We start from the raw sequence: 18,654 nt of genomic DNA on the forward strand, positions 1-18,654 counted from the left end.
CTGCAACTAATGCATTCCTTTCACCATCTATGCCTGATGGTTGATTTCTGGGTGAATCAATGAGAGCCCAGTGTGAAGTCATCACCCGTCTTGTTTTGTACAACCAACAGTGTAAAACCTAAATATATTCACTTGTATTTCTTTTGGCTGCAGCAAACAGTAGAAAACCTGAGGACGAGGGGAGCTGGTTGTCTTTTCACTGATGAAATGCTGCCCTCTTGTGGTTGCGATGGGAATGGCAGGTACATAATGGCCTCACATTTTACCTAAAGTGAAGACAGTTACATAATAATTAGTATTCCTTAAATATGTATATGTTATTATATAAAGCTAGATCCTATTCACCCAGAGTGAAATACGCTTATTTCTGCAGTTATTCCTTATTATCGCCAATAATATAGCTTTTTTTTTTCCCGGTCTCTCTCTCTCTCTGTTTCCGTCTCTCCGTCCTCCTCCAGGCCGGTGGCGATCCCGACTAGATCCAGCTCTGCGTCAAAGCGGTCTTTGCGGGTCGGGTGTTTGAAGCGCCCGTAGACTGTCCCTCCTCGCTGGAGACCTTCCACTGGAGGGAGGTGCACTCCTGCAGGGCGCTGGGAGGCCGGGAGGTCTTCTACGAGCATCCGGACTTTGCACATTACTAACTCTCCTTCCTCTCGGGTGTCTTTGTGACTTCACCACTTATAGGCCCCATTGGACCCGGCTGTGTCTGAAGCTGGTCTTGGGTCCCTGCATCCAGCCTCTGGCCTAGACCTGGCCTCCTTCCCAATGAGACTTGCCATATACACTTTGCTTATATAATTAACTATAAAAGGAGTTTAGTATCCTGTCAATCAAATCCAAATTAAACTGTAAAACAAACTATTTTATTATCAGATCTGCATACAGCTGGTGCTCATGATCATCGCTTATAATAGTTTAAAATCGATGTATTTACATTTTGAATTCAAAAGCCAACCTTTGGACAAATGTTTGTCATGCAGTAAGTTGTGCGGCATGCTGGTCCCGTCCGTCCGGGTCTCCTCACACCAAGGGCTGTCCCTCATTGATGAAGCTGAGCTGGGCGGTGTGCTCGCTCCACTCCACCTGCTGCAGGTTCAGGAGGGGTTCTCGAGGGTTGGAGGTCATGCCGGAGGGCTGGAGGAGGGGCTGGGAAAGGGGATACGACTGGGATGTGAACTCAGGCTGGGACCGGAAGTGGAGACAGGACTGTGGGTGCTCGCTGTCGGGTCCTGATAAGTCGACCAAAAGGGGAGTGATGGATGACTTGTTGCCAGATGAAGAAAGAGAGGGGATGGAGGAGGAGGAGGAGGAGGAGGAGGAGGGATTTAGCACCACTGTGTGCTCATGGGGAGAGCTGTTGAGTGATGGGGGAGCGGAGCGATGAGAGACCGGGGGGGGATGGGAGCCGATGGTACGGGAGGGCGGACACTGGAGAGGATCAAACTCTCCCTGTAGCGCCTTCGTCGCGCTCGGCCGAGGAGACGGCGGCTCGGGCCCCCGCACGGATTGATCGGCCGAACAGTCCGCAGGTGCACTCTGGGTAAGAAAGGGGGGGGCCGGGGAGCAGCTGTGGGACGACACGCTGGCAGGCGGAGTCACGGCGCCGGGTATCAGCAGCATGGAGGGGTTGTGGAAGAGGGGCTTGAGAAGACTCGTCATTTCCTGCAGCTCCTGACTGACGGCGGTCACCTGGCGGGAGAGGACGCTCATCTGGAGGGACGAGAGTCAGAGAGGAGACAGAGGGACGAGAGTCAGAGGGGCGAGAGTCAGAGGGGCGAGATTCAGAGGGGCGAGATTCAGAGGGACGAGAGTCAGAGGGGCGAGAGTCAGAGGGGCGAGATTCAGAGGGAGGAGCATCAGAGGGACGAGAGTCAGAGGGACGAGAGTCAGAGAGGAGACAGAGGGACGAGAGTCAGAGGGGCGAGAGTCAGAGAGGAGACAGAGGGACGATGAGCATTACCTCATGTTTTAGCTTGGCGATCGTCTGCATGGTGTCGTCCTCATCGTGGGCGCCTGACGACATATACAGAAATACATTTAGTACTCACGAAGGAGAGGAATAAGAATACATTGGTGATTCATTCAAATCAGTCTTTGCTGCTCTGCAGGCCATCCAGTGTGACATCTGTGTGTGTGCGTGTGTGTGTGTGTGTGTGTGTGTGTGTGTGTGTGTGTGTGTGTGTGTGTGTGTGTGTGTGTGTGTGTGTGTGTGTGTGTGTGTGTGTGTGTGTGTGTGTGCGTGTGTGTGTGTGTGTGTGTGTGTGTGTTAACCTGAGGCAGCTAAATCAGGGCTGGGGAGGAAACTCTGAGTTGCACTGGGAGAGAAGTCAAACTTCCGGGCTGACCCACTTTGGTTTTCTGCCTCGATCCCATCGACACACCTGAGGACCAACAGGAAGAGTGAGTCTCACACACACTGGACAAGAAGAGACAGACAAAAGGAAGCCACAGTCTCAGATGCCACACATGGCCTTACCTTATTCATAAACACACACTGGACATGGTTATAGAAACATAATTCATTCAGCCAATCCAAGAGCAGTACTTCATTTGAAGCCTCTTCTTCTGTGGTATTCAACCGTCAGGCTGCAGAGCTATTAATAACCTAATCATACAAAACCCTTCTCATTCCTCATCTCCAGTATCCTGATTAAGATCCTTTAAAAATATATATATATTTCCTCTGAAAAGAGAATTCATGAATGTAATACTGTAACGATATGTATGGTCAGGTGCTCCATCGTAAATCTGAACCTCACCAGCGACTACCCATAATTCATAAAGAGCGCCAGTCAAACTGTCCTGACGACTTTACCCAGTCGGTAAATCAACGAGCGGTTCCTCACCGGGGGCCGAGGTCCGGCTGCCGGCCGCTGAAGCTCACCGCCGGGATCTGCAGGCCGGAGGGCCGGATGTGGTCGCTCGCCACTCTGAAGGCTCTCTGCGGCAGCAGCGGGGAGCGGAGGGGGGAGCGCAGCCCCCCTCGGCCCAGCCTGCTCAGGGGAGGCATCGGGGGGAGAGGGGAGTGCTCGACCTCGGACCCCGACCCCTCCTCCACCTCCTTGATGGACGGAAGCTTCTTACCGATCCCTCCGTTGCTCTCGCAGTCTGCCTGAGGAGTGAAAAAGAAAAAATGATCACTTAAAAAAAAAACAATTTAAGTATGCATTCAGCTTTCCAGGATAAGTTTGCATCCTAAATTCACGAGTGTTGCGGTTCCGCTGTGACCAGATGGGGGCGCTGCTGAGCCACAGAGCATCCCTGAGTGAGAGCAGTCATTCACAATAGCTGCTGCTATCCATTCAGAACCAAAGACATTCAGCTCCTCTGAAGGATTTCTATAGTCTCTGCTGCAAAATGAACCCAACAAGTGATATCTTAACAGATGTGCCTTTCAAAGTAAAACCCATGCAGTCAGATTGCCGTTGTTGGCCGGTTGAAGGTAATTATATTCACTGCATCTGTAATTTCAAGCTGATTAAAAAATTGGCAAACAAAACCCATTGCCCCTGTCCTCCCCTTTCTCTCTCTCTCTCTCTTCCCCCACCCACGTTGCCACCACCCTTCCCCTTGTTTGTTGTCTCCCCCTCCCTGTCTTTAGCTCACGTGCACTTGTTGTTATTTTTAGATCTCAGGTTTAATTTGAGCAGTGGTTTGCCTGAAAAGGTACCCAGCGGAGAAGCACATGTTTTGAATTCCAGTGTGTGTGTGTGTGTGAGCTTCTGCACGTGGCAGCCTTTATTTGCAGCATGCCACAATAACGGCATCAGCCAATTATGCCTGTGTCTTTGCAGGCGTTTTGGAAGAGTTGCATGTGAGAGAAATATGGTCACTGCACATGTGAAATGGGCCAACATATAATCAACGCAGCATGTATGTTACATGAGTGAGCATGTGTGTGTGTGTGTGTGTGTAGGCACGTAAATGCTAATGTCACCGAGGTTCTTCCTCTTTCTTCCCCCTGCAGCTTCCTTTCATCCGGATGTTTGCAGGTCTCGCCTCCATCTGGTTGTTGTTCTATATTTATCCAGCCAGGGGATGACCTGCCCCTCCCCCTCCCCCTCTCCTCTGACGCCGCTATTTTTAGTCCCACGTCGCGCTCAGTGGAGGATGCACAACTGCCTGCTTAGAAGTATATTCCTGTGTGTGTGTGTGTGTGTGTGTGTGCGTGTGTCAAGGGTACATTTGAGTTGTGTACACAGCTTTTTTCCAGTTATTTTGGGAACCAATCAGTCGAGTTTAGAGTCAAAACTCCGAAGCTTCATTTCGTGATGATGCTTCACACAGAGGGAACTGACTGACGATCTGAAACGCATCCCAATTTTGACATTCCTGTGCATGCCTTCAGTTGATTTATGTTCTCTCCTGCACTTTAAAAAAAAATGTGACTGAGCAACGTCTCCCGGCTCCAGATGGAACCAACAGACATGAGAGTGAACCGCGAAAAGTATTCCTGGCTCAAAGCGCGAACAAGCGTCCCAAGATGTCAACAACTCCTGTCAGTTGTAAAGTATAGACAACAGAAATGAAGCAGCTATTTAGAACATTCTGGAGGGACTACATCTGGGAACATCTTCGTATCCTTCAGGAGGATCCTGCTGTCACTTCCAGCCAGACCCAGAAAAGTGGCAGGAAGTGGATGGATACATGGACACTGCGTCACTTTTTTTACACTTTATATGTGTTTATTTGTCCCCTACTTGTGTTTAACCTTCACAACGAAGATTTTCCCTGCAGGTGTACTAAAAAGGACAAAAAAGCCATAGTGTGAAGTGGCAGCAGCGTCCCGTCACACATGCTTGGAGAGGTCGGAGAGGCTGACACCGTCCTCGTACCTCGGTGTCGTGTCCCTCCCGGAGGTTGTACGTCAGGTCGTGCTGGATCTCAGTGACGAACTTCTGGGCGTAGTCGGGGTAGAGGCAGAGCACCTCGCGGAGGCCTTTGAGGCTGATGTACTGGAGGTCGCAGTAGGTCAGCGCCTTCACACAGGCGTTGGTCTTAATCACTTCCTCCTGGGTCAGACAGTCGGAGCCAATCAGGTCGCCCCGACCTGGAGAGCAGAGATGCACACGTGATGTCCTTAACCTGAGAGTCGATATGACCACAATGCAATGGAACTGATGCATTTGATGAACGGCAACATGTTCTAAATTGGTGCAGCGCAGTGCATGTTCATGATCATGCACTGGGAAAAGGAAAAAGTCAAAATGTTCACTAAAATAACACTTTTAAGCTTCTGCACTTGCGTGCGATTTCAAAAGAAGGAACCATTTTCATTGTTGTATTTGTACTTTTACTTCAGTAAAGGATCTAAATACTTATTCAGTTGGAAACTACAGCTCCCAGACTGCCTCACCACTCACCCAGCTGCAGGTTCTTAGGACATCTAATTGAGGAGACAGAGGGCAGAGCACAAGCAGGGAAGGAGCTGGACAAGCCAGGAGTGGAAGGGCCTCCAGAACGAACCCAAGCCCACGAGAACAACCCAGAGGAGGACTTTGTTACGTGGACTGTGTTTGAAGATAAGTTTTTGTTTAAAGAACCTTTTTCTCCCCCCTGGGACGCTTTTTGTTGAACTGTGGATTTTTTCGTATTTTTGTTGGAATGAATAAACCTTCCCGTTCATTTTAAACATTTCACTTTTGCCAGTTTGTACTTCTCCCTTGCACTGCCCCACCCTAGACGGCACAAGGGACAGCCCGTGACGTGACTGTGTTGAAGGACACGGCGCTCTTTTTCTGGAGGGAGGTTTCTGGTTCGAGCCGCTCACCTATTGCAAATGGCATTTTTTTATTACCACCTATTCAGAATATTTAGACTGCAGGTCCAACAGGAAGTTTGAGCCCCAAACCACACGAGCAGAGACCATTGATGTGCTTCCTTACTTATTTAAACCTGGCTGAAGAGTTAGTGTGAAGGATGGATGGGTGCTTTCCGTGGTGCTGAACCTCAATGGTGTTGTGATATGGGGTGTGTATTGCATTGTATATTATTATGTATTAAGTTATCCAATATGAGCATCGTTTATGTAAACATAGTAGTCAATGTATCAGCATGAGTTAAAATGTATATGTTGTTAATATTGCTTCACTTCAAGAAACCACTCTTATTTATGGCTGGTGTTGATGGTTATATTGGTTTTTACTAAAACAGCTAATTCATAAAAATAAATGAGTCCATACTTTAACTCAGAATGCGATTATTTGTTATTTACCGAGAATGGCCAGCACAGTGTTGTCCTTCAGTACCTCCATGGAGCCGGAGCACACGAAGTAGATCGCCTGGAGGGCGTCGCCCTGGCGTATGAGGAACTCCCCAGGTGCGCAAAAGGAGGTCTTGATGATGAGGGAGAGGGAGCGCAAACACCCCCTGCTGGCCGACTCAAACAGCGGCAGCTGCAGCAGCTCATTGTTCAGATGCATGGCGATGTCGGCCCTCAGCTCATCCGGGAAGTCCTTCAGTAGCTGTGAAGGGAAAGAGAAGGACACGCAACGCACTATTTGGTTTTCATGACAGCACGCCACGGATGAATCCCCCTCTTCGTCTTCCCTCTGTGTGTCATCATTTGAATCTGACTGTGTGGGAAGGTGGAGGAAACGGGCAAAATAAAACCTCTCGCTTTCCCACAGTCACAACTAACTCATACATGCATGACCATCTCTGGATGACGTTTGTTCTTCATGTTGTGCAGTTACTCAAATGTCATTCATGACAGCAAATGCAACACTATATTATTTATTGAGCGTTCCCACTTCATGTGCAACAGAGACCCAAAGTAGAAGTCTCTGTTGGTTATTACCCTACAGTATTAGTGTATGTCCCCCGTCATGTTATCTCTTTAAAAAGGATTATCTCCATTTAAAGTCATGGTCAAACACAGCCAGTTATGTGTCTATCAAGTCATGAAATTAAGATAGCTTCCCCCGTTTCATAGAAAACAAAACAAAAGCAAAATCCTCTGACTTTAGTTTGCTCGGAGGACACGTCGCATGAGTTGAACTTTCTATTTTGGAAGCCAAGGCGGTTGATTCCATTGTAACGGACAAGGGCAATACGAGTCACAGAGGTGATGCAACCATCCCAAAAAGTTAAAGCGACAGTCGCACAATTCCAGGAATCTGTTTGCCTGGTAGAGTGACTTCATATGTTCACATTCCCTCGTGTCAAAGACATTTAATCCCCGCCTGAATCTCGATCCTCCTACCTCGCTGACGTCGATGCCATTGTTGACGGACCAGGTCGTCTGGAAACACTCCATCATGCGTTGCTCGAGGGCCTTGGGCAGCCGGTGCACCCGGATGAAGTCCTTCAGGTCCTTGGTGCGGGTCTGGTAGAGGGAGCGCCGTGAGTACATCCTCTGGATGATGGCGGTCACATTTCCAAACACCACGGCGTGCATTAATGCTGCAGACAGACGGACTGGATAAGGAAAGACTTCTGCCGTTGTGTTTTCCGTTATCTTCGACCATGTGGTGACAAAACGAGCAGTTTAAGGTGCTTTGGCGTTCCCCCCACCTCCAATCAGCATGGTGCAGATGGAGAAGATCTTCTCGGAGTCCGTGTTGGCCGACACGTTGCCGAAGCCCACGCTGGTCAGACTGCTCAGAGCGAAGTACAGCGACGTCACGTAGGAGCTCCGGACAGACGGGCCGCCGCTCAGCGTCGTGCCCGAGCCGCCGGGCGTCCTCCTGCTGCCGTTCCGTTGGCCCGAGCCCAGCAAAGCTGCCCCGCTGAGCGGCTCCAACCCGGAGCTATTCCACTGGCTGTAATTGGTCAGCGCTGCAGCCACGGCGCCTTGAGGCGAATCGGAGACTCCCAACAGGGAGGTCAGCGGCGTCAGGAAGTACGGCGTTCCCAGGCGTTTGGCCAGTTCATGGAGCCAGCCTGGTGGGAAGAGGAGGTTGTCAGTTTAATGAGATCCCTCGTGAGAGAGCCTTCACGACACGGCTTCATTGGCTGGAAGGGCCGATGACTTCAGCAACCTTGACTCGGGCACCCATTGCGATGGATATCACGCGTGCATCGGCTATTTTAAACTTGACTTTGTTCAAGGGATTGATTAAGTGGGCCGTATGTAATCAATGCACGTCACGTTTTGACATTTAATTAGCCAGATGAAAGATGAGAGCGCGACAACACCAGCACGAAAAACACATGAATGTTTGTACAGGACAACATTTTCCTTTGTGAACCGTAATGAACATTGCAACCTCTGGGAATCACTGAGCCGTGACGTCCCACGTGTACATCAGCGGAGGCCTTTTGTACTGTATATTCCCTCCCCCCCCCCCGCCCCCACTATTACCCTCCAGTCTCATTCCACCTCACAGTATTCTTGTTGTTTGGCACCGCTGAGCACAGTAGGAGAGAAAACGGATCACCATAATTAGAAGTGTTTTCTCAGCAAAAAGACACAAATACACACAGACTGTGTGCATTCTACCAAGTCTTCATACTCTGGAATCGGTTAAAATCATTCAGATGAATCTATGTTTTTTTTGTCTCCATCGTTCTAATCATTACATTTTCTGCCATGAAGTTGCAACAGACACAAACCTATATCCCAGGAGGCGGGGCTATTACTTTCGATCTCGCTGCGTCCGATGAAGTACCAGACGCAGGCCATCCAATGGCCGAGTAGGGCGAACGTGGACATGAGCAAGGTGAGGACCACGGCGCTGTACTGGGAGTAGCGGTCCAGCTTCTGGAGGAGGCGCAGGAGGCGGAGGAGGCGCACCGTCTTCAGCAGGTGAACCCCGAAGTTCTGCCAGAGAGAGAGGAGTCATGCGTTTGAAAAGGGATGAATGTAGTGTGTACTTGTCAAAGTTTCCCATCTGCAACTAATTAGAAGTCACCCTTGCACACTGATAATTCAAATCACGCATCATGACAGTGACTCGTGTCTCACCTGAACTTTATAGCTCAAATGGGATGAAAAATACGTAAACACCTAAAACTTCTATTTACAGCTTTTACCACATAATCCACTCAGAGGAAATCAATGCCATCATCATCTTGGAGAACAATCCCTGAGGTGAGAATTGCCTGATCTAACATCATTCACTTATTGATTTCCTGCCACGCCTCTGTATTTCCTGCTTGTTTCAGCCCAATGAGCGGCGCGTTAATTGAAACGGCTCTGGTTCCCTCACGATAAATTACATCCCTCATCAGACAGGATTTCATTCAGTAGATATCTGGATATGGATCCATTCAGGGAATTTAATTTAGTCGTGGGCACACCTGCAAGCTCATCACATGACCTGCTGTAAAGGTGAAGAAATGTCAGAAATAAATGAACATAATGAACACTTTCCTTGTGTAATAATATTGTGTTCCTTCAGATGTGGTATTTATCGTACTGTATGCGTTTCACAGCTCTGCAATCGACATCATCCATCTAATCTATTTGCTTCCGTCTGTGATTTGTCCTCAGCGTACCCGTTCATCAGTTTAATTACTGGTTACCGAATAATGAGTTTCTTGTTGGAGCTCAAACTCTCAGTCTTCTTGCCTTGAAGCCACGACGGCAAATACCGAGAGCACGATTTCAGGAAACGATGGAACAAATAGTCAAAGATGAGAAAAAAAAAGTTGTTTACTGTGGCTCTTCGTTTCTCATCTGTGCAGCATAACATTTGGGGGCTCTGCTTTCGTCTTCTTAAATTAATGTCGAGCGAAAGTCGAACAGCAGGAAAGTGCTATTGACATTATTTAAAACTGGCAGTGTGTGTGTGTGAGAAAGAGACCCACCACGCTGATATTGAAGGCGTAGAGCAGGTCAAAGGGCAAGGCGGCGATCAGATCCACAAACAGCCAGGATGTGACGTAGTGAATGCAGATGCAGCGGGCGTCGTACACCACCTGGCCAGACGTGCTCACGAAGGTGGTGCGAAAGTTCAGCACGATATCTGGCACACAAGGCAAACTTATTAACTATTAACTACTAATTATTTGAAAACCTCTTTTTTGTTACCAAGCTGAGCAAACAGGCTGCTGGTTTTGATTTCTTACACCGCCCGAATGTCTCCCCTCCCGACAAAATAAAGCTCTTCCTTTAAAGTGATGCATCCTGATCACCATATTTACTCCGAGGCCCACTGTTTAATATTCGACACTCTGACTCCAAACCTAAACAAGAATATTTCAGGTATAAACTAAATATGTCTGCAGTCAATACAGCCCCATATGTACCTATCTGACTAACCTCCAGATATACAGGGAACACTGAACAAGCCTTCCCCGGGCGGGATTAGTGGACTCGGTTGTCGGGGCAGAGAGGGCAGGGAGAAATAAAGTAGAGGAAGTGGAGATCCTTAAGGAGGAAATATTAGCATATGGCTCTTGAGCGTCTGGAGGAGTTTGAGGCAGATAGTGGTGCAGCTAACTGGGCCAATTAAGAGAGAAGGAGTGGTGGTTTAAGGGCGGCTTGATTGGATTATGTAAACCGGAAACGAGATTCCCTTCAAACTGATGATAGAAGGACGTTGAGAAATAGAAAATCTTAAATTAGATTAATTTAAAGAACACGTCTGGTGATGATATTTCCTATTGTCGATAAATTCCATGAAAAGGATGAAACGAATATACATATGAAACCTGTTCGAATATCTTTCCCTGAGCACGTGGAAGCAGCTTTACCCATGATGAACAGTATCTCCACCAAGATATCGCTGACGCTCGGAGGGTTTCGCGCCGCGGAGGCGCCGTCCTCTCGTACCGCCGCCGCGGTGAAGCAGACGTTGTAGGGAACGGTGACGGCGACGTAGAAGGTGGCCAACAAGATCAGCCAGTCCCAGCCGGCCTTGAACGCACCGTAGTGGAGGAGGATGAAACGAGACTTCTGGACGTCCGCCACCTTGTACTCCGGGACCGGGTTCGCATTGGCTCCCAGGAGACTCTGGATGTGGAGAGACAGACAGGCGTTATTGATACAGACAGACCTGCTATATCAGGGTATATTCTTTACATGAATAATTGATTTGAGAATATCCAAACCAGCCAGCATGAATATTTTATTACCATTAGCAGCACTGCTACTGTCGGTAGAGTAATATTATTCAAGACTTCAGTTGGGACTTGGTTAGAATTCCACATAGGAAAATGTAATTTAATTGGTCAGACTTTGAAATGATTTGCATTGGGAGTCAGTTGACGTGCGCATCACCAAATATAAATATGGCTCTGGGGTTGCAAATCTTTATTCTCCACAGCGGAGGTCAAACTGGAACCGAAGGTAGGCCAGAAAGCAAGTCTCACGTTGTTGATCTTCAGCTTTCTCTTGGTCTTGTCCTGTTTCTGGAGGTGTCCAGACAGCTGGTAGAGGACGGCGCGGCTGCGGCGCCGCTCCGTGTTCAAACCCGGAGGGCGGCTGATCTGGTGGACCTCCAGGCCCGTTTTCTCGTCTGCAAACAAGGAAACAAAATGAGAATCTGTGGCACCCAAACTTGGATCTAGAAACTGTAACGTATGAATGATTTATTTAAAACCGAGGTTGTGTTTTCGCTGACAAAGCAGAATCTTTTATTTACTTGGTGACTGTTCCTTCATCACATCACCAGTCGTGGTGATGTATTCGAGCCCCGACTGCAAAGCCTCTCTTGGATTATTTCATGTGGATTATAGTGGAACTGAAAAACGCCTCCTTTTCCTCTCACCAGTGTCAGATTCGTTGCCGTGGTCCAGGTCCTTATTTTCTGTGATGTCTTTATGCGACACCAGGAACAGAACCACCTCGCTCTTCTCGTTCTTTATGGGCACAATGTCCAGCAGACACCAGAACTTGGAGCCTGCTCAAAGAAAAGAGATCATGTTGGATTTAAGGACACATTCGACTGAGTAAACTTCACCAGATCTTCCGGCCTTCCAGCCTCACCGCTCTTTTTGTACAGAATGATCTCGGTCTTGAACTCCCGACGTTCATCCAGAGCTTTCTGCATCTGCGAGGTGAGGAGATCGCTGGTCTCGCAGCCGTACAGGAAGTGACACGCGGAGCCCTTCTGCATCAGCTCGCCGCGGGCGAAGCCGGTCAGTTCACAGAAGCCATCGGAGCAATAGATGATGGGATAGAGGGACTGGACCTGAGCGTTCCCCAGGACAAAGTTGCTGTCTGGTTGGAGGAAACATCAGAAGGTAATAAGGAGAGGAGGCAGGAAAGGGAAGCAGAGAAACGAAGCAGGGATGAAGCATGATTAAAAACTACTCACTCAAATCTCTGAAACAATGTCCTCTTACTGCCCAGCTGCTATATTCAGTTGGGAGAAACCCAATTCATGTAATGTGAAGAGCTGCAGTGCCTTTCCTCTCATAACACTTATACACACGCTCCCTCAACGCCTCATCGGTGGTAGAGTTGTTAAATCCTAACACAATTATTATTAGTATTGGCAGGAATATGTTTCAGTTGTGAGCTGTTACCATCAGATGGCGTACAGTTTTGTTGCACTTCACATGCACACTACATTCTTTGGTCAACCATGGGGTCATCCCCCACAATTTCACAAAGATAACATCTTAATTCAAAGAATTTTATGCAAGGCTTTCTTTTTTCTTCTTCCAGTGTTCATTCCAACTTTATGCTCGTTTCGGCCCTTTGAAAGGCTTCAGAGTTATTCTGGTCTTTGAAGAGCTTCACCTCGGGGAGGCTTTAAGATGCTCGCTACTCTTCTATCATATTCCTTTAATCTTTTCTTCTTCTTCATCTCTCCCTATTGTTCCCTTCCAATCATCTTTTCTTTGTTCGTCTCATGCGTCCTCCCCTCTGCCTCTAAACCATCTAATATATGGCCATTTTCAGCCCCACAAATGAACTCCACTTCCTTTATCTGAAGAGGTGCCACATTTGGATCGTGAAATTAATATCTGCGTGATGAAATGTTACCTATCCCAATCCATTTAAACTTTATTTCACAACTAGAAGACGCTGGTCTGTGCAGCTGAAGTCAAAGCATGCATGTAAGCGCACTGTCAGTAGATCGCCACAATATGAGCTCTGACAAAAGGTTTGACGGCCTGTTTTATGGGGACAATCTTGACTAATTCGTTAAGAAACTGAAATAAGTAAGATCGGTGACGAACGCAGCCACGGCAGTCATTCCAGAGGGATCATTAAAGCCATGCATAAATGAATCTGGAAGACTGGAGCTCTCACTTTGAAGAATGGGAGCAATATAGGACGAGAGAGCAGGCGCGTAAGTGATTCAATGAGCGATCGAGTGAGGGAGGAATTCACTGCTACACAGAAAGTTATTGCATGAAGTTGAACCGGGGACGATGAAATTTAATAATGCATGCATTAATAAAACACGTTCAGTGTAAATGCTCTGGCCAAACCCCATTGAAACGCCATTCAGGCAAGAAGTACAAACCGCCTGGAGGATCAAGGGAAATTTTGCCTTTCCCAACAAGTTATGAATCACAACGATGCAAATAATGCTAATAAAATGATACATTGCGTAATAAAGCTGGGTGGGGTTTCAGATTCATTCACACATGCAGATTGCAATTTTGCCTCTGAGGCAGAAGTAATCTCATTGGTCAAGGTGGAGCTTAACAGACTATTTGAAGCTAGCTGGCAAATTGCAGTCACATTTAAAAAGAATTATAACAATAAAGAGGACAAGATTGAAATTTCCGTACGTTACATGAAATTACAGCAAGGAGACAGCTAGCTTAGCTTAGCACGAAGACAGCTAGACTGGTTCTTTTCAAATAAAATAAAGTAAAGAGAAAAATTTCAAGTTGTGTTTTATGACTCCAAGAAGTCATTGCAAGACCAACTTGTTGATGTTATTGTGTGGATTAAACACAAGATGCCATGCTAGCCTGTTTCATGCTAAGCTAAGAAATCAACTTTCTGTAGCTTCATATTTAACAGACTTTTTAAAAAAATAGTCTCAACCTTTAGCTGTTTTATTTTTTCAAGTGTTTTTTTTCTTTCTTTTAGCAGGATGGAAATATGTTTTGAGGAATATTACGTTGTCATGCAACATACACCCACCGTGAAGGTCAAAACATGCGAGCGACATTTTGTGCAGCTGTTTTGTTGTTGTTTTTCGCTGCTGGGCGAGCAGCCATGAGACCAACGCTGCACGAGACGCCACAAGTGCGAGGCCGTGTTGCTCATAGGCGGCCAGATGGATTCGTAGTGACAGCGGCGGCGTTGCCTGTGAGGCAGCAGCGGAGGGAGGCCGCCCGCGAGTCTCCACGTAAGAATGATGCAGCCGGAGATTTTTGAAGAGTGTGTCAGGATATAATAGGAATCAGGGTAGGAACGTCACACATTTTTTTAGGGGGCAGTTTTTTGCCCCACTGACTGAAATCCAGGGGCATTTAAAAAGAAATTGGGGGCACTTTTTTAAACTTGTAAAATAACATTTAAACTTTGTTGAAAAATAATAAATGAACTCATTTATGCTTTCAGTATACGAGCAATTGTCATAGAAATTGTAATAATAACTATTGTGCTGTAGTTTACAGATTCTTTGTAGTTATATATTGTTATTAAATTTGTTTATACAATTATTACAAATTATTTCTTTGACTTTATACTTCAAAATTATATTTATTAATTTTGTTGTGTACCTACTTTGTACAGGCAATACAGATAGGACACACACAACAAAGAAAAGCAACTAAACGCTATTAAATTATTAATGATATGGGGGAATTTTTCTGAAGATTTTGGAAAAATGCTTTTGAAAAAAGAAGCTCATATTTTATTGTTGATTCTTACAATATGCTGCCGGAACTCTTCTGGGGATGCTTTCCAACAATGTTTTAGAACCTGGCTTCAGGTGTTTTCTCCAGCTCAGCCTCAGGACTGCGTGGGATGGGTCTCGCTCGGGTCTCGCTCCATTCCTTTGTGTACCGGGCTGTGTGCATTAGGGCCATTGTTTCACTTCATTGTTCTGCCTGACATTGTGCTGTTCTCTGATTTCTCTGTAGGAGTGGACGTCTTTTGTTTTCTTTTGCCTTGACCCGTCAGCAGCAAGTGACTCATCTGTTGAAACAATATTCTGATTTATTAAGCCAGAGCAGATACTCATCACTCCTTGTTGCCGTTTTGGTGGACATGTTCCTATTGATATTATTCAAGCTTGTGGATACTTCTTACTAAACTGAGAATGCTCATCTATAGTCAGCACACGATGACATCATGCACTTTGAATATCCTGATTACAGGAGGGTATCATTGCTCCTGGATGCTACAGTGTTCTGCATATAAAGTAGTCGGCCTCACACTTGCATCAGCATTCCCCCCCCCCCCCCCCCCAGAAGACATGATCTGGTTTCCCAGAAGCAGTCCTTCTGTGCTACATCTTTCTCCTCACGCTGCGGCTCTAAGCCGTGTTCTTATTTTCCTTTTGTTTTCATTTTCTGCACATTCCCTAGGCACTATGCGAGCCTGTCACATCCACACTCTGAGCCAGGTGGAAGAGCGCGAGCTGAAACTACAAAACAGCTCAGTCAGCCCCTGAGCAGCTTGGGGAACCCCCGATAAACCCCGGTTGCTAAAAACACTGAAAGCGACATCCCCGCCACATTACCGCTCACCACTGTGCACGCTGAAAGCCAAACACGCATGCATGTGCAGCACATGTGTGTTTTAAGGCCCTTTTTAAGGACACTGCAAGCTCCTGTCCTTTAATCCAACCACACCTGGCACATGCACAATCAAAGCATAACAAACTGCATACTGAAAACACAATACATCTGGCAAACCATGGCTCAATAATTCGTACTAGAGCATGCAGACCTGTCCGAGACCAGTCATACTGCATGACCAACACATAGTAATGGCATCTGACATTGTTGTATGACATTTTACATGCCGAGCAATCCATTTTTAAAAAGGCTAATAATTATTCTGAGGATAAATAAAGCTGAGTTGCAGCCGTAGCTCGTCCTCATCCTCTGCACCACAACGTTTCACAGCAGTCCTTCCAATGGAAGTTCAGTCTGGACAACGCTGACCCAACAACATTGCCGTCCCTCAGTGATTAATTATAATCTGGGACTTTTGTATCTAAGCATGCAGTGTGTGTTGAGATATCTCGGGGTTCAAATCTGCCTCGGGCTAAGGCGTTCTACTGCCAGTTAGAAGAAAATGGAGAGAGATTTCCCTGGAGTCCCCACGGTTATCATGCTGCATTAAAGTTGTATGGCGGAGATGGAAGATCCCGGGCTGCAGACCCGAAAACACAATTCTGCTCGGCTGACTTTCAGCACATGAAAATTCACCGTCCGTCACAACGGGCATGTTGGTTATTCCGTTAAGTGTGCCGAATGACAAACACAACAAAGGTTTGGTCCCCGTGAGACTTGAAGTCATTCGTTGGACTTGGCATCTCTCCACCTGTGTTGTTTTCCTCGCTATTGCTTTGTGCCATTAGTCATTAGTGTGATTAATTAATATGGCATCACGCATCTTTTCCGGTCAGTTTCGCTTGCTGTGCTTTTGCACGTGTTTCGTTTTGTTTTTCAACCACTCCACCTCTCAACATGCACACGCTTTCTTGACCTTTCAGAGCCCCACACACAACTATGCACAGTTGGAGAGATATTTGGTTGCTCCTCATTAAAAACCCCCCACTGCGTTATTTTTCTTTTCTTTCTTTTTACCAAGCGAGAAGCAAAAATGTGATCATGAATGAAGAATTCAACATGAGCATCTTTCCAGACTTCAACCCTTGTATTATAAAACCATGGACCCCTGGGCACGGACATGTAAAAGCCCCCACCAGCTATAAGAGTCAGACACGAGGCCTTATAGGTGTTTAACCTGCTTTAAAAAAAAAATATTGGATGGTTGTTTTGTCCCTTCTGTAGTTTTGTATACTGCTGTCGTTGTTTTGGTCTCTTTGTTGTCTTTTTGTGTCCCTACGGAGTCGTTTTCTGTTTCTTTGTAATCCTTTTGAGTCTCTTCTTGAATCGATTGTGTTTCTTTGAGTGATATTTTGGGGGTCAAAGGTCAGGGCGGCCATTATGTCCATTCGGTAATGAAAACATCCCTTCACTGCAAAGATATTTCAGATTGTAATTGATACTAGTAGACAAATCCTTCATTGACTGTAAACTGCTGTGGGGGCCACTAGTAGCGGGCCCTCGTGTCTAATGGCTCTCCTGCAGTCGCCTGCACGCTTTTGCACTCTCCGATCAGAGCGGAGCTCGTCAACGCCGACACCAAATGAAACTAATTGAATTAACGTTAACTCGTGAAGCGTTGCCTTCAAGGGACATGCAGGTCGCATCAAATACATAAACAGACGCCAGAGAATCACCGCGTACGACACACATGTAGATCCCAGCAGCAGGAAAAGCTTCTGGAATCCCCATAAAAATACTTGCGTCTCTGTTTCAGAAAATAGACAGAGCTCGCTCTGATTCCTCGTATCCCAGCTCCATTCACACATTCTGGCTGCTGCCGAGAGCCGGTACTTTGCGCCTTTGTTACGCAACAGCGTGGAGCGATAATAGCTGCAGTTTGCATATTTGCATTGACTGTCATTTCTGTGTAGGTTTACATGGGCCGACTGATATGCAGATGCTGTGTGGACATTTGGTAAATAATAGTTTGGATATAATTCTGTTCACTTGTCAAAGGCAATGATGCAGGGCTGTATTATTGTGATGATTGTAGTTGAGAAAATGAATGTCAGAGTTAAAGGAGCTCAGGTGCTGCGGATCTGGTTTGTTTAGTCGCTGATGTAACGGTTTGACATCTTTAATTCATAGCCAGATTTAAATAGAAACGAATTTCCAACACCAGCCTCTTGGAAGGCATTGAGAGTGTACGATAGTAAAAATTTAAATTGCTTTTAACAATCTAGAATGATTGATTGAGAGTTCTCAGTTGCTCAAATCAATACCTTCGACTGGTATTGATCCACTGAGTTATAGCATTGATTGACACAATGCAGCCTTTGCTCAATGTAAAAGAAAACAATGAAATGCCTTTGTCGGCTTCCACCTGTGCTTTCTGTGCACACAAAGAAAGAGTGTATCATCTTTGTATATCCTCTGAAAGGACCGGTAGACGATGTGGTTAATTTATCTTGAGTTTGTGTGTTAAGGTATACGGCATTCATGATTTATGAATGTGTTAAACATTAGTCTCGGCTGCTTTCATTCATCATAATTCATTCAGTATCAGCATGCTGCATGTCTCCAAGTGGCCTCAACCCTCGTTCAGCACTTTGCAGGTCTTTGGGGGACTTTGTATGTTCTGAGTGAGGAGACGAGTCAGATTAAATAAACAGTTTGAGAGATCCATTGCGCCCGATGAAATTAAGGGATTAGAGATAACTCTGATGTACTCACGGGTCCCGTCGAAGCGAGTGGCGATGGTATCCAGGAAGGTGTTCTGTGGCGCGTTCAGACCCCTCATCACCGGCATCCGAGAGCGGGTCGAGCCGCGTCTCTCCCGCCGCTCGGAGCCTTGGCTCTCGGCGGCGGGGGTCACAAAGCCCGGCAGGAACCTGCAGGTCCCCGGCGCTCCTCCTAACCCCTGGAGGAGGGCGCCGAGCCGAGACGCCCGGGACTCCACGGTCCAACACTGACCACGGACCACCGCGCAGGTGATCCCGGCTATCAGGAGGAGAGAGGACGGAGGGATGGAGCGGAGGGAAAGAGGAACCACGGCGAGGATGGTCA

General features: G+C 46.8%; 1 protein-coding gene across 1 annotated transcript; it reads right to left on the reverse strand.

The window, feature by feature from the left end:
* Positions 1-841: 841 nt before the first annotated feature.
* LOC130204489 (potassium voltage-gated channel subfamily H member 3-like) lies at positions 842-18,397 on the reverse strand. The gene is made up of 15 exons (XM_056431251.1): positions 18,322-18,397; positions 11,876-12,109; positions 11,658-11,789; positions 11,260-11,405; positions 10,642-10,900; positions 9,754-9,911; positions 8,557-8,764; positions 7,516-7,884; positions 7,205-7,404; positions 6,215-6,464; positions 4,836-5,050; positions 2,847-3,112; positions 2,272-2,381; positions 1,961-2,013; positions 842-1,710 (listed from the first exon to the last, which is right to left on the reverse strand). Exons 1-15 carry the CDS (start codon positions 18,395-18,397, stop codon positions 1,021-1,023), a joined length of 3,366 nt encoding a protein of 1,121 aa, XP_056287226.1. The 3' UTR covers positions 842-1,020.
* Between the last annotated feature and the right edge of the window lie 257 nt (positions 18,398-18,654).

Source organism: Pseudoliparis swirei, chromosome 14, assembly GCF_029220125.1.
Source record: "Pseudoliparis swirei isolate HS2019 ecotype Mariana Trench chromosome 14, NWPU_hadal_v1, whole genome shotgun sequence".
Lineage (NCBI taxonomy): Eukaryota > Metazoa > Chordata > Actinopteri > Perciformes > Liparidae > Pseudoliparis > Pseudoliparis swirei.